The sequence below is a fragment of the Falco rusticolus genome, chromosome 3, assembly GCF_015220075.1.
Source record: "Falco rusticolus isolate bFalRus1 chromosome 3, bFalRus1.pri, whole genome shotgun sequence".
Taxonomy (NCBI): Eukaryota; Metazoa; Chordata; class Aves; order Falconiformes; family Falconidae; genus Falco; species Falco rusticolus.
The window spans coordinates 39,527,525-39,541,307 of NC_051189.1; the positions used below are offsets into that span (position 1 = coordinate 39,527,525).

General features: G+C 41.2%; 1 protein-coding gene and 1 long non-coding RNA gene across 5 annotated transcripts in view; one reads left to right on the forward strand and one right to left on the reverse strand.

Annotated features, from left to right (window-relative positions):
* The window catches only part of STAU2 (staufen double-stranded RNA binding protein 2), a 177,251-nt gene that overhangs the window by 94,571 nt on the left and 68,897 nt on the right, over positions 1-13,783 (forward strand). For all 4 annotated transcript variants that reach the window (XM_037381939.1, XM_037381938.1, XM_037381940.1 and 1 more), the window contains one exon: positions 130-437. In XM_037381939.1, the coding sequence (XP_037237836.1) occupies positions 130-437 (308 nt within the window). The remainder of the gene's footprint in view (positions 1-129; positions 438-13,783) is intronic.
* Positions 8,603-9,572, reverse strand: LOC119145452. The gene is made up of 2 exons (XR_005103413.1): positions 8,882-9,572; positions 8,603-8,764 (listed from the first exon to the last, which is right to left on the reverse strand). It is a non-coding gene; the product is annotated as an uncharacterized LOC119145452 (long non-coding RNA).

Sequence of the window (13,783 nt, forward strand, 5' to 3'; positions counted from 1 at the left end):
CAGTTACAGTGGAAAAAAGATACTGCTTCTAAAGCCTTACTTTGTTTTCCACTGCAAAATATGTTAATGAAAATTGTCTACACGTCAAACATTCTAGAGTAATGAGAATGATCTTTTTTTTATTTTCAGCACCAAAGGGAATACTCCATCTCTCTCCTGATGTTTATCAAGAGATGGAAGCAAGCCGCAACAAATCAGCCCCTGGTACCACTGTAAGCTATTTGTCATCCAAAGAAATGAGCCAGACTTCTAGCTCTTTCTTCAGCATATCTCCTACAACAAATAGCACAGCTACGATTGCCAGGGAACTTCTCATGAATGGAACGTCCCCAACTGCCGAAGCCATAGGTCTAAAAGGAATATCTCCTGCTTCCCCCTGTTCTACAGTGCAGCCTTCAAAACAGCTGGAGTATTTGGCAAGGATTCAAGGCTTTCAGGTATGGGAGGGGGAAAATGAAGCTCTTCAGCCAGAATCATAGCATTGCCATCAAGGTTTCACTCTTGCCTTCTTGAATGTGGGCATGCATGTAACTTATCTTGTAAAATTAGCTGGTGTCCAAGGCAGTTTCTGGGTCCAGGAGATACAACCCTGCACCAATATACATGTCCCTCCTTCTCTTTTTTGTTCCTTCCTTCCATTCACCTTACTGCAGGCCATCCTTCTCTCCTTTGTTTATTCTCCTTAAATAATTACAGGCTTAAATTATGCTTTTTACTTGCACTTCTTTGAGAGTCTTCACCTCTTACCATTAGAAGCTTTACATATTGCTCTGGTGTTGGCTCCTCTCTTTGACTCTGATCCAGAAGGTACTAACGCACGACTTTAACTTTGCGTTTGTCTTCTGGGCCGGGTCGTTAAAGCTGTTACTTTGCTTCCCACCCTGTACCTCTTAGTTGCACCCTTAGAACAATGTTTTGATCAGAAGGTGCAGCCTAGGAGCAGACCTGGTGTCAGAGCAATGTAGAATGTTTTTGACGTCACAGTCAGTGCTAGAGAGTTTACGATGAACCACGCTGGGTCAGCACATGAGTCCTTCAGCACTGGTAACCTGTATCCAGCAATGGCAAATACCCTACATTTCATAGGACAGTGGCAGCCTCTGTAGCACATCCAGTCATTTCTGCAGTGTGGAAGATGGGAAAAGGAAGCCTCTTCCTGATCACCATTACATGCAAAATTACACATGCATATGGGTAGTAGCTCTTTTTACTCTGTTGCACCATCGGAGGACAGGACCAGCTCTGTAGAAATGCTTTTTCCTGTCATAGGTTTTTGGTTTCTTTTTTCTTTTTCCTTTTCAGAGTTGTGAATTTGTTTCATTTGAAAAGTTGGTTTCGTATATTCTAGCACATGTAATCTGATCATGTAACCAAATTCTACAAATGGGAGGTTTCTGTTAGAATTTTTGCATGCCTGATAATGACTTTTTTTCATCAAAGCCCATGTAATTTACAAAGTATTCAGTTGTTGGAAGTGATTTAAAAGAGGCTGCTGGAATTCGAGAAATAGTGTCAGATGTTCTGTTGGCATAAGCAGCATAGTTAAATTACATTTGCATACATCAGATATCACCAGTTGTGGATTTGACCTAATGCTGTTTCTGTCTACAATGTACATTCTGCTCTCTTTTGGTCTTCATTTTTAAAATGTCATTTTTGATTCATTAGTTTGAATGTCTCTTAATGCAAGAAACGGTAAAAGCCTAAGCCTCACCGTAGTAGAGTTAAGCTGCTAATAGGAATTCAGTTTTCCTGAGTTCCATTTGTTACCTGCCTGCAGTAGAAATAGATGAATTCTGATGAAAAGAAATTCAGTCTGTGAAGTTTTCACTGCTCACTTTCACATCTTGTCAGACTGCTTGTGTCTACTACTAACACTTTATTTTCATAGAACTGATGCACAATTTATGTTACTGTTTTGATTCTTACTTGCCTCCAGTATGTGGTTACTGTAAAATGATTAGTTGTGTTTGTCCTGTTTTTTTTTTCTTGCTTTGATTCTAGATGCTTATGTAGAACTTGTTTTTAAAGGGTCTTACCTTGAGCCAAAACATATAGTCCGTTTTATCCGTACACTAGACTACTACTTTTTACTTGGCTCTGATACAAACCAAGGGGTTTGGTAGAGAATCTCTATTATTAACACCTGTCCACTGTGTATGTAATCGATGGTTTTACATCATCCTAGCATGCTTTTTAACACCTCGCTTGAATAAGCCTGGTATTGATGTGAAACTCTGCCGCTGCTGGGTGGCTGAGCTGAGGTGCAGCAGTAAACAGAATCTCTGTGGGAAATGGCTTGGTGGCCTGTCAGGTGCATATCACAGGTCTCTTCACCATTTCAGCCTAGAAAGCTCTTTGTGTTTTAAGAGTTTAAAAGCAGATTTCTTTACAGGTTAACTTTCTCAGGCATATTTACCAAGTAGAAAACTACTGCATTTGCAAACAGCTAGCTTGTTTCATGTTTCCTGAATGACCCAAAATGATTTTTAAACTGTTAGCATGTATTTGTATTCTGGTCCGGATGATAACCATAGTTTTGTCTTTCATTGAAGAACGTATACATTCTGTTCTGTTACAATGTATTTTTGAATTTTTTAAAAAATCAATAAATACTCATATGATGTTTCATTTGTAAATGTAAAAAATGTTATTTGCTTATTTGAATGGTTTTTTTGAACTTCTTTAGCTGCAGGGGACATGTCTTTAAAATGTGGTTATTTAATTTAAATTCTTCTAAACTGTTTCTGTATGATCTCAGCCATGTTCTATTGTAAGCCCTTAATATTAAGAGTTATTGGGACCAATGTATGGAAAAGTACTAAAAATTACATTTTTATGCTTTATGGCTTATTACTCTAAAGATACATATAATTGACAAGCAGCACCTCAGTGTCACTGAAAAACAGGTGTTTAGCTTGGATACTTTCAAGGCTCAGGCTTCAAATTACCAGTGATAATTAAACACAAATACTTCAAGCAAGCCTTTACAAACTCTGAATAAAGCATTTTTAGTGCTTGCTTCATATTTATGAATACGATCTACCAGTTAATTGCTTTGCAGACTTTGCCCGGAGATTGTTTAAAGGAAAATTCAGCTTTGGTAAAATTGGTTTTTTTAAGTAATTATGTGGTATTTTGGCCATTGTTTTGTAACTAGATTAGGAAAGTTACAGTTATTTTTACTGACCATTTAAGTGGAGTAAATTATTCAGAGAGTTTGTTTAAATGGAAACATTTTGAGAAGCTGTTTACACATGAATAATTTGAGCCTCCAGTTTTTACTGAGGCAGAACTCAAGTTGCAGGTAGTCCAGCAGGGAATTCCCCTGGGAGTTTCCATGAAGCAAAGATCATAAAAATTAAAAAGCCATGATTGAGTGCCTACAGTCAGTCCCGGTACGTGGCTCCAGCCATACTTGGCTTGCTGCGTTGGCAGGGCTCAGAGATCTTAACTTTTTCTCCGTGGTGGCTACATAATAAACCTCACACAGGATTTAGTTTCTCTATTATTAGTTTCTATATTTTTCTATATTTATTTCTCTATTCCTTTGATTGCAGTGTTTACACAATTCATATTCCCCCACTCCCCTCCCCACATTTGTTTAGTGGTTAACTGTTCCATTTTATACATTGATGGATTTAAATGTTTTATTGTTGGGCATTTCTAAATGTTTTTCGTTTCCCCAGCCGGTAGCAAAGGCACATGTTTCTGAGAGACGGCACACACAGGAGGAGTCCTGCTGGATGCTCTAGAGTCAGGATTACTTGTGGCTCACACATCCCAGTGCGTGGTTTTGAACTGTCAGCAGAGCTGGGCCTAAACTGAATTTCCATGGTTGTATTAGGGTTGACACTGAGCTCAAACCTTTCCCTACAGTGGCTTTAAACAAAACCAGCACTCGTTTTGCTTTGTTGGAGGGTGGATTGGGAAGTCAAGTCTAGGAGTGCTTGGATCTCACTACTGAGATACACATGTAAGGAAAATTTCAGGGAAATTCAACCCTTGGTGAATTTCAAGGAAACAACTATAGTTTTGATCCGGTCTGTATGTAACTGCAAATTTCTTGGAGCAGGTCAGATTCTGAAAAGCACCTAAATACCATGTTCAAAATCAGTACAGGCACTGTGGATGCAAATAGCAAGTCATTTAAAGCTGTAAAATCATGTAAAAAGGTAGACGCTTCTTGGGACTTTCGTTAAACACCTATGCAGATTAGGTACCTGACTTGCCATTTGCTTGTAAGCCTGGGCACCCTGCGTGGTGTTTTGCAAATCTGGGCTATTGCCCCACACTGTGAACTCATTGCCTGAAGTCAGTCACACCTCTGAGACGCCTGTCTGGTGCCGTGTTGCCTGGTGCAGACACGTCCTCACGTGCTGTGCGGTGTCATTCTGCTGTGATTGATAATGGTACTTTCCTTGGTGTCTGCTCACTGCTTCTGTTGAAGGAAATAGTCACTGACAGAAAGAGTAAAAAGGGGGAAGTCTGGCTTCTTCAGACTTGGCGTAGTGTGTGAAGCAGCCATCAGTTGTAGGTCAGGCTGTGCTGTGACCATTTGGTGGTCTCTCTCGGATTTAGCTGTGGCTGCTAACGAGTGCAGCGTCACGGGGCTGGCGCCTGGCTTCCCAAGGAAAGGGCGGTGGGTGACCTTCGCATCTTCCTGCCTGAATTTGGGAAGGTTTGTGAATCCCCACCCTGTTTTACCTGAGATCTCTTTCTCTTTGACCAATATTAAATTTGCTGTCAGAACTTGATGACAGTGTTCATGATGGTTAAATAGTTCCTGCTCTTTTTAATAATGAAAAGTTTGGGCCTGGAAACTCTTTTCTCAAGCAAATCTAGACACAGCCATGAGAATCAGATTTGAGTTCAGTGGGAATTTCTAATACAAAAGGAATGAATAAGGGATTCAGGGTTCAGCCTGAAGGAAATAATTGGCACATAAATTATCCTCATCACATCAGAACTTTCATATCTTGAAATTTGATGCAATTGCCTTTATCTTCCTTCATTAACATTTTGCGTCCAAGTATGCCAACTCATTGGTGATGGCTGAAATAACAATTTCAATTAATTGTTATTTTTCCAAAGCAGGTCACAATTAAGAAATGTTGCTTATTTAGATAAATTAAAGTTCATTGGACTTGCCTAGACGGAAGCAGCTTTCTTTTCATTAGTTCTTGTTTATTACATGACCCAGCAAAATATGAATACTGAATTTGCAAGAGCTCCCTGGAAGTCTTCACATTAGCTTTTTCCTTCCTCCTCTCTTACCCCTGATGCTGTTTTTTACCTCAATAAAAGCAACAGCTTATCCCTTTTCAGTTTCTCTCTTTCTCTTCCCACAGCAAGCAGGATCTTTTTGAACTGAAGTTTTGTTGCTCTTTGCCGTCACACCAGGATCTTTTTTCCGATCTTCAGTATAACTTAGGACTGGAAAACTAAGGCCAGAATGTTTACTTGTACAGTTGTATCTCTGAAGGCAACAGACTGACACACCATTTGTGGATTTGGGCACCAGGATTGCACTTCAAAATTTTCCATAAACTTGTCACATTCACAAAAAAAGCCATCATAAATAAGGAGAACGCTACAGTTAAGATATTTACCGGTGTCTTCAGCTCTTGAAAAGCATGAATCTCTGAATCAGCTTTGAAAATTGCAAGAATTCATTAGTACGGATCGCAAGGTTCAGGAGAAAAACGGGCAGGAAAGAAACCCCAAGCATTCCCCATTGACTTCAGATTCAAATAGCTGCAGTAAAGGGAATGATGAGAATTTTTTTTTTTATTGTTCCAGTGAGTAGAAGTAAGGTGAAATAATTTTGATAAATGCTCAGTATGATGTCTTGTTCTAACCAGAACCTCCCTGCTGAGGAGGCCAGTGGGAAGAAATTAAAACAGACTAACAAGGGTGCTGTGATTGAAGTGAAAGCTTCAATAGAGGGCTTTGAAGCAGCGTGTTAAAATGAAGCTTCTGTGGTTTTGCAGAAAATCAGTGGGCATTTCCTGTCTCTGGGTCTCTGATGGGCTATAGACTACCTTTCCATCCCTAATGTCCTGTCTCAGTTTTTACAACAGATGATCTTCTCGTTGTTTTCATTTCCATTCCTCTTTCAGGATAGAAAGCACAACTTCTCTTTGCTTCTTTCAGCCTTTCTGGTGGCTCACTGCTTTGTGTAAAGTGGCCCCCCACTATGTTGTTCACCTTCAGTCTGAGCCTACAGTACAAAAGTTTTAGTTAGAAGTTTAATTGTTTTGTGGTGATTGTGTTCAGGTGATCATTTATTTAGGGGTGAAATGGAGCTGAGCTGTGGTAAACTGAACAAAACCCAAACCATCTCTTATGAGTCATGAATGGCTGATGTGATTTTCCTCAGATTACCCCGAATCACTTTTTGGGGGGAGGGGGCGGGGGGGAACCCACAAGTAAAATTTTACTGTGTTTTGGAGGGAAGGGTTCTATGTACCAAATCTATTATAATGAATGTAGTTGTAATTATAGTTAGTTGTCAGAGTGTATTTTGAAAGTTCCCTGCAGATGAATTAATCAAAAGGTACATTTTAGCAAGTCTGCAGCTAAAGCCAATGATGGAGAGTGTAGCAAGTGCTAAAAACTAGAATGTAAACTGGGAAGATACTGTTCTGTCCTTGAATGTGTCAGCTGCAGAAAGGTTTGTGGCCACTGAGAGCTTGGGACTGGAATCCCAGCAAATGGGCTAGTTCTGAGGCATACAAAAGTCTTATCAGTCATTCAAATTAGAAAACCTGAACAAAAAAGAAACTTTTGAAATTACCTCAGGCTTCCTGGCATCATTAATATAAAACAAATTTGAAGGCTGTGTCGGCAAACTGTCTCTATATAAATGTTTCTTTGAAGATCCTATCTCCAGAAATCTGGAGAAGTATGATACTAAAAAATTAAGGTGTTTGTAGAATTATGTTAGAGAATACTTTGGAAATAAGGCTGTTAAAGCAAATATTGCTTCATCCACATTTGAGACCAAATCCCCTATAATTCTATCTATATAGCTGTGCATCTAGCCTCTCCCTCAAGCCATTGGAGACTTCAATCCTAGCAGGATTGACCAGACTGCAAATATTAGTGAAATTGTTCTAAAATAGCAGTGTACAGCCAGGCCCAGAGGGAACTGTGATGATTCACCATAATGTTAACACTCAAAAGGGTGGGGGGAATTAATGACATTTAAAAATAAGTACCCAAGAAACCCCTTGAAGTAGCTGGAGAGTGACTGTGCTGCCATCTATTACCAATACCTACTTCTGCAAAACAAGCTGTGGAATTTGGTTCCTTTTGGTTCCTCTCATGGTGCCTTGGGTCTCAGTCAAGTGTACTAGTGCTGTACTTGCTCATTGGTGAGATTGGTTTCTGTGGAACGATGTGTGGAATGATGTTGTGCTGTGTCATCACTGAAGGTGTTGAAACCTGGCCGTTTACAGAACGGTATCATCTTCCTGTGTGTTTGTACTGTGCCATGCTCAATGGCCAGTACAATAATCTCAACAGCAATGGTTTTCTTCTTACCCATAGGGAGTAGAAGCACCTTTAGAAATAGCTGTCAGAGTCCTCGTTATCTCAGTTTCTCTCTCTTCTTCATACTTTGTTTTTTCTAATGTGAAGCTTGCACTTTCACCAAATAACAAAGTATTGCCTGATGTTCCGATTACTATCGACTTCTGTTGTGGATTAACCCCGGTGGGTAGTTTAAGCCTCACACAGCTGCTCTCTCCCTCCTTCCTACTGGGATGAGGGAAAGAATCAGAAGGGCATGAGTGAGAAAATTCATGGGTTGAGATAAATACAAAAGCTGTGTGTGCAAGCAAAGCAAAATAAGGGATACATTCCTGCTTCCCATCAGCCGGCAGGTGTTCAGCCATCTCCAGGAAAGCAGAGCTCCATCACATGTTACAGTTACTTGGGAACACAGGTGCCTTAATGCTAAATATCCGCCTTTCCTCCTTCTTTCCCCAGCTTTTATTGCCAAGCTGGATGTCATAGGTGTAGGATATACCTTTGGTCAGTTGGGGTCAGCTGCCTCAGCTGTGTCCCCCTCCCAGCTCCTTGCCTGTCCCCAGCCTGCTTGCTGGTGGGGCAGTGTGAGAAGCAGAAAAGGCCTTGATGCTGTGCAAGCACTGTTCAGCAATAGCTAAAACATAGGTGTGTTATCAATGATGTTTTGGTCACAAATCTGTGAAGCTTCATCCCAGCCAAAACCAGTATAATTCCCACCCCTTATTCCATACCATTTATGTCATGCTCAGGTCCCACGCTATCCAATAGACCAGGGGTCTCAAACTTTTTATCCAGGGGGCCGGCGCGCGGATGCAGTGGCAGGCAGTCATCTGCGGCTGCTTGGTTTCCCCCCCAGCCCCGGCGGGGGGGGGGGCAGGGGGGTTCTGTAAATACCGGGGGCCAGATTGAGGACCCTGGGGGGGTGTATCCAGCCTGTAGTTTGAGGACCCCTGCAATAGATCCTCATTAACCAGCCCCCCTTTCCCATCCTTTGATATATATGCAGATATCATTCCCTTAGACTAGGGGCCACCCTTTTAAAGTCTGCAAAATGTCCACTGAGTCCATTTAGTCCATGTTTACTCCATCTGTTACGGTAAATATTTAGAACAGGAGTTTGATGTTGTTACTGAGCACCAAAGTCAGCTCAGGTTGGGTCGCTGTTGCACTTTCACATCCTCTTGTGAGACTTGCCCTCTGTTGGTTCAGATGGTACCTGCTATACTTCCTGTAACATGCAACAAAAAATCTGGGTTACAACAGTTTAAAAGTATATACATTACAGTCTTCATCCCTTGTCCCTTTGGACTAGGCCATAGGGTTTAGCATTGCAGTGAACTCTTACCCTTGCCTCTTGTCCCAGCATGGGCTTAGCCACAGGCCCACAGTCAGGGCACATATGCTCCAGTGTGGGCTTGTCCACAGGCCACTGTCCCTTAGGGACACAGATGTACCTGCTCCAGCATGACCTTACCCATAGGCCGCGGTCCCTTCCAGGGAGTACCTGCTCTGGCATGGACTGCTCCACGGCCACATACACTTCTGAATGTGCCGGCTCCAGCATGCGCTTACCCACAGTTACAGTCCCCTAGTTTTGAGTTTCAGCCTGTCCAGTACAGCAGCATAGGAACAGCAGCAGCGCCCTGGCCACCTGCCAGCTCATTGCTGTTATCGGTGTGTTCCCAGGCAGAGCAGAACAGGGTGATAAGGAGGACGGGAAACAGCAGGAGCGAAAAACTGCCACTAACCAGCACTAGACTAATCTACAGTGAAGCCAGCCAGCCCCGTGGCAAGCCCAGGAGCCTGCCAATTAGTAGCTAAACAGCTATAAATTTGGTCTAGCATACTCTGATCAGATCTGTTATTTCAAACCCCTCATGCCCCACATTGGATGCCAGAAGGGACAGGTACGGGTGAACCCCAGGGACAGCTCAGCCTCACGCAGCAGCTCACTCATTCCCATCCCGTGGGATGGGGGAGAGAAGCAGAAGGGTAAATGTGAGAAAGATTGTGGGTTGAGATAAAGGCAGTTTAATAGGTAAAGCAAAGCTGTGTGCACAAGCAAAGCAAAATAAGGGATTCATTCACCACTTCCCACCGGCAGGCAGGTGTTCAGCCATTTCCTGAGAGCAGGGCTCTATCATGCGTAACGGTTCCTTGGGAAGACAAACTCTGTAACTCCAGACCTCCCCTTTTCTTCCTTCTTCCCCCGGCTTTATATGTTGAACATGACTTCACATGGTATGTGATATGCCTTTGGTCGGTTGGGGACAGCTGTCCCCGCTGTTTCCCCTCCCAACTCCTTGTGCACCCCCAGCCTGCTCACTGGTGGTGTGGGGTGAGGGGCAGAAAAGGCCTTGGCCCTGTGTAAGCACTGATCAGCAATAGCTAAAACCCATTTATTTAAGACAACTACTATTTTTGTTGTCTTAAGAGGGAAAGAAGTTTCCTCCAAGGAAAAGCAGCAGATCGGTCAGGATTTTATTGATAATTTTAGTGGCATCTCTGATCTGCACAACACCAGGTTACCTATTAATTGAGAGTCCTTACCTGGGTCTCAGAAACTTGCAGGTATCCTGCTACACTGAAAATCAACTTTACACCTAATGGTTATGTTATGTGGGAAAGAGCTTCAAGGTCTCCAAATCCTAATTTATACATGAATAACCAAAAGTAAGAAGACGCTGGGAATGTGAAATAGACGGAGAGATAAAACAGAACAAGCTGATAGCAAGAACTGTTCTTGAGAGAGAGTGCTTCATGTAAAGATCTAAGCACCTGGACTTCATTGCATTCTGGTTTGTAGGGCTTTTTTAATCAACTGACTTCAGAGGGAAGGTAGACAGTACCACAGTTGATGGCAGTGACCTGGGGTAGATCTACAAGAAGTGATTTTATTAGTTTCCATTTATTTCAGAAATGTTTCTGTGGACTGTAGACAATCTAGTCCACATAATCCTATTTTTGACCTCAAAGGAAGTCAAAATACTGGTAGTCATTCTGCAAAAAAATAGCCATAAGCATCATTCTCATATCAGTTTCCATAAGGAAAGGTAAGCAAATTTGGAAACCTAGCATATTACTTCACTGAGACTACTGCAGGAGGTAATATTTGTTGCAGGAAGAATGTTTCTGAATTAATTCAAGAGTATGCAGAATTAGGAAAATAAATGAAATCTAGCTACAAGGGGCAGTACATTTTCTAACACAAAGTCTCCAACCACCTGGCTTCCAGCCCGAAATCTGTCCAAACTAGCTTTCTTCTATTCTGGCCGTTGTTACCTTTCTCCCTTTTACAAGGAAGAAGGCCCTTTATTCAAGTGCTGCTGAAGTTTTGCTCTTCTGGCCTCCAGAAACAGTCAGGTGCTTCTTTTTTTGTTTCAGTTTCTAAAAGGAAAGAAGGTAAACGGAGAATAACTGGCTAATGGCATTGCATGGGTCCCCAGGTGTGGTGTGGATGTCACCTTGGTAACATTTTAGCTTTTCTCCTTGGCATCGTGCAAATAACAATTTGAAATCCTCCCACGTATCCCTGCCCATAACTTAGTCTGTGGAAAGAATGTGAATTATATTTTCATAACCAGTTTTAGATTATAGGGGGTTTATGTATGAAAAAGTTTAAAAGCTATCAGGATCTCTCAAAATAATGCAGCCAGCACTAAACACACCAGGCTGCGTTCCCTGCCAGAATCTTTCTAAGTAAACCTTAATGGGACTTGATAACTTAGCTACGGACCTTGGCTTGGAATACTGCCCAAACTTTGAAAGACTGGAAGTTTCAGCTGGCAAAAATGTGAAGGTGTGGTGGTGAATTCACAGCAGACCAGGGTTTAGTTTTAGTTACAATAAGGTAACTCAGCTCTCAAGCAACAACACTTAAAAAGAGAAGCAACAAGAAAAGGCGAAGAAAGAGAAAAGAGACAAATCATAGATTATTCCTGTTTGTGACTGATGCCAAGGCTTTCAGAGACCCTTTTTTTGGCTGTCGCCTCCTTCAGTCTTGTTCAGAATTGGGAGCACAATGAAACAGGGTAATTTTCAGAAGTGAAATGGTTGTTTCTTGTCTAGATTAGGTGGTTCTTTGCGCATACTGCCCCGTATCTCGCTTAGTGCACAAAACCAGTGTCTGCACCAGTGTCAGACTTCCCAGCAAGCTCAGGCAGCTGGTTTTATACTCAAAATTTCACAGTGATCCTGTTCCCTCTTCATGAGTGCGGCATTTGGGGCTTTCACATGCAGTTCATAAAAAGAGAATAGTTAATATTGGCTTCACTCTTCACTTCAGTGACAACCTTCATCATGAAAAAGAGTGTTAAGAGCATGTTTCCATTCATGCTGTTACTAGAAAGCTATTTTAAACCCAAACAATTTTCTTTCTCTAAACTAACCAAGTTCCTCTCTCATCTCAGTCAGTTGTTCAGGATGATGCCCGAGACAGAGGTTCCTCCACAAATGCTCTATACCATGCTTGTCCTCTGTGTATGTTATTAGCAGAATACAAACTCTTGCACCTCCCTCCTATTTTTTAGGCCGTGTGATGAAAGCAGGAGATCCCAGGGTTGCCAGTTTTTCATATTTCCTTTGACTGTGAATGATAAAATTAACTTCAGCTCCTCTCCCTGAAAATACAGTACTTACCTGAATAATTATGGGTTGAATGGATCAGAGGCAGACAAGTTGTTTCTGCCAAAAACATGGCAGCTATAGTTTACATTATTTTTTAGTGCTTTGCAGTGTTTTAATTTCTGAATAATTAGTTTATTAATTTTTATCATGGTTTTATTATTCATTTTTGGGACGGAATATTGTATTCAGTGTTTTAATTCACTGTGGTTAAACTACTGTCTACTAGGTCTACAAAAAATAAGTATCTTTCTTATAGAATAAAGGAAGTGAACAGGGTAGCAAGGTACTTTTCAGTGTTAAGTGTGTTTTTTTTATAGAAAGCCATGCCCCACCTTCTGATTTCAGCTTCCCTATCACAGGTCTGAAACAGGTCTCTCTGCACTTTTGAATGCCAGCCATTGGAAATAGGGTTGCCTGCTTTGCATGTGCTCCACAGGAACACTGTCTTTATAAATACATACCTGGGTTAAGTTTTAAGAGATGGAAGGTAAACAGTAAGCACCTTAAGTTTTAAGACATGGAAGGTAAACAGTAAGCACCTTACTGTACTATCCTGTACGCTGCTGCAACAGCAGTGATGTTAGCTAATTTTCTCTTAATTAGAACCAAACATCACATCCAGAGGTAGGACGGAGCTGGGTCTCCCTTGCTTGACTAAGCATAATACATGGCCAAACTTTCCAGATCTCCTGCACCACTGAAACAGGAGCTCTGAATTAAGAGGGTATCTAAATAGCATGAAAAAAAGGACATACAAACTTCTTTGGCTCAGATGATAAACAGATGATATTTAGCAGATATTTTATATATTCTCTTTGGGAACTGGATCAAGTAAGTTTTTTCACTCTCATTTGTACTTCACATGGTTTTATAGATGTCAATGTCTGCCTTACTGTAGTCAGGACTGTAAAATACTACCACAGTAACCTGTGACAGTGCCTGTAGTCTGCTTGTTATGTATTTATGGTACAGTAATGGTTTATTTCTTAGTCTAAACCCTGGGACTGTATCTTAATGAAGATTTAAGACTATGATACAGCTGCTATTCAAACTCTGTAAGAGAAGCCTGTTGGAATAGCTCAAGATTTACTGCTGAACTGTCAGTCTTCAAGCTACCAAGTGTCTTTACCCTTCCGTGCAGTAGCTACGGTGGAAGCTTTGCCCACTGCTGTGAAGCAGACACAGCGATTAATGAACCTGAGGCGCACTAATCAAACATATGTTTTCTTGACACAATGATTGTGTTATATATCACATCCGTATGTACAGGCCTTTATCTTTCCTTAATGATCTAGCAAGGGGGCTTTTTTAAATGTGGGTGTTTTTCATGCACTCCTTAGATTTGTTCCACAGGGGGTGACCGTTAAAAACATCTGACGGGCATGCAGTTAGCCAGCTCCCTGCTGAGATTAGTAAAATACTATATTTAGTAATAGCACTACATCAAGGAACTCCAACATTGCAGGAAACAGTTTGATTCAACACTTTTTTTCTGATTTTTTGAAATTTTTTTTATTGTATGTCTTTTTTTTTAACTGGAACAAATTTTTTCATCTTGGTCTTGTTTTTTATATCTATGCTTCAACTTTTCATAAAAGACTTTGTTCATACAATGGGATTT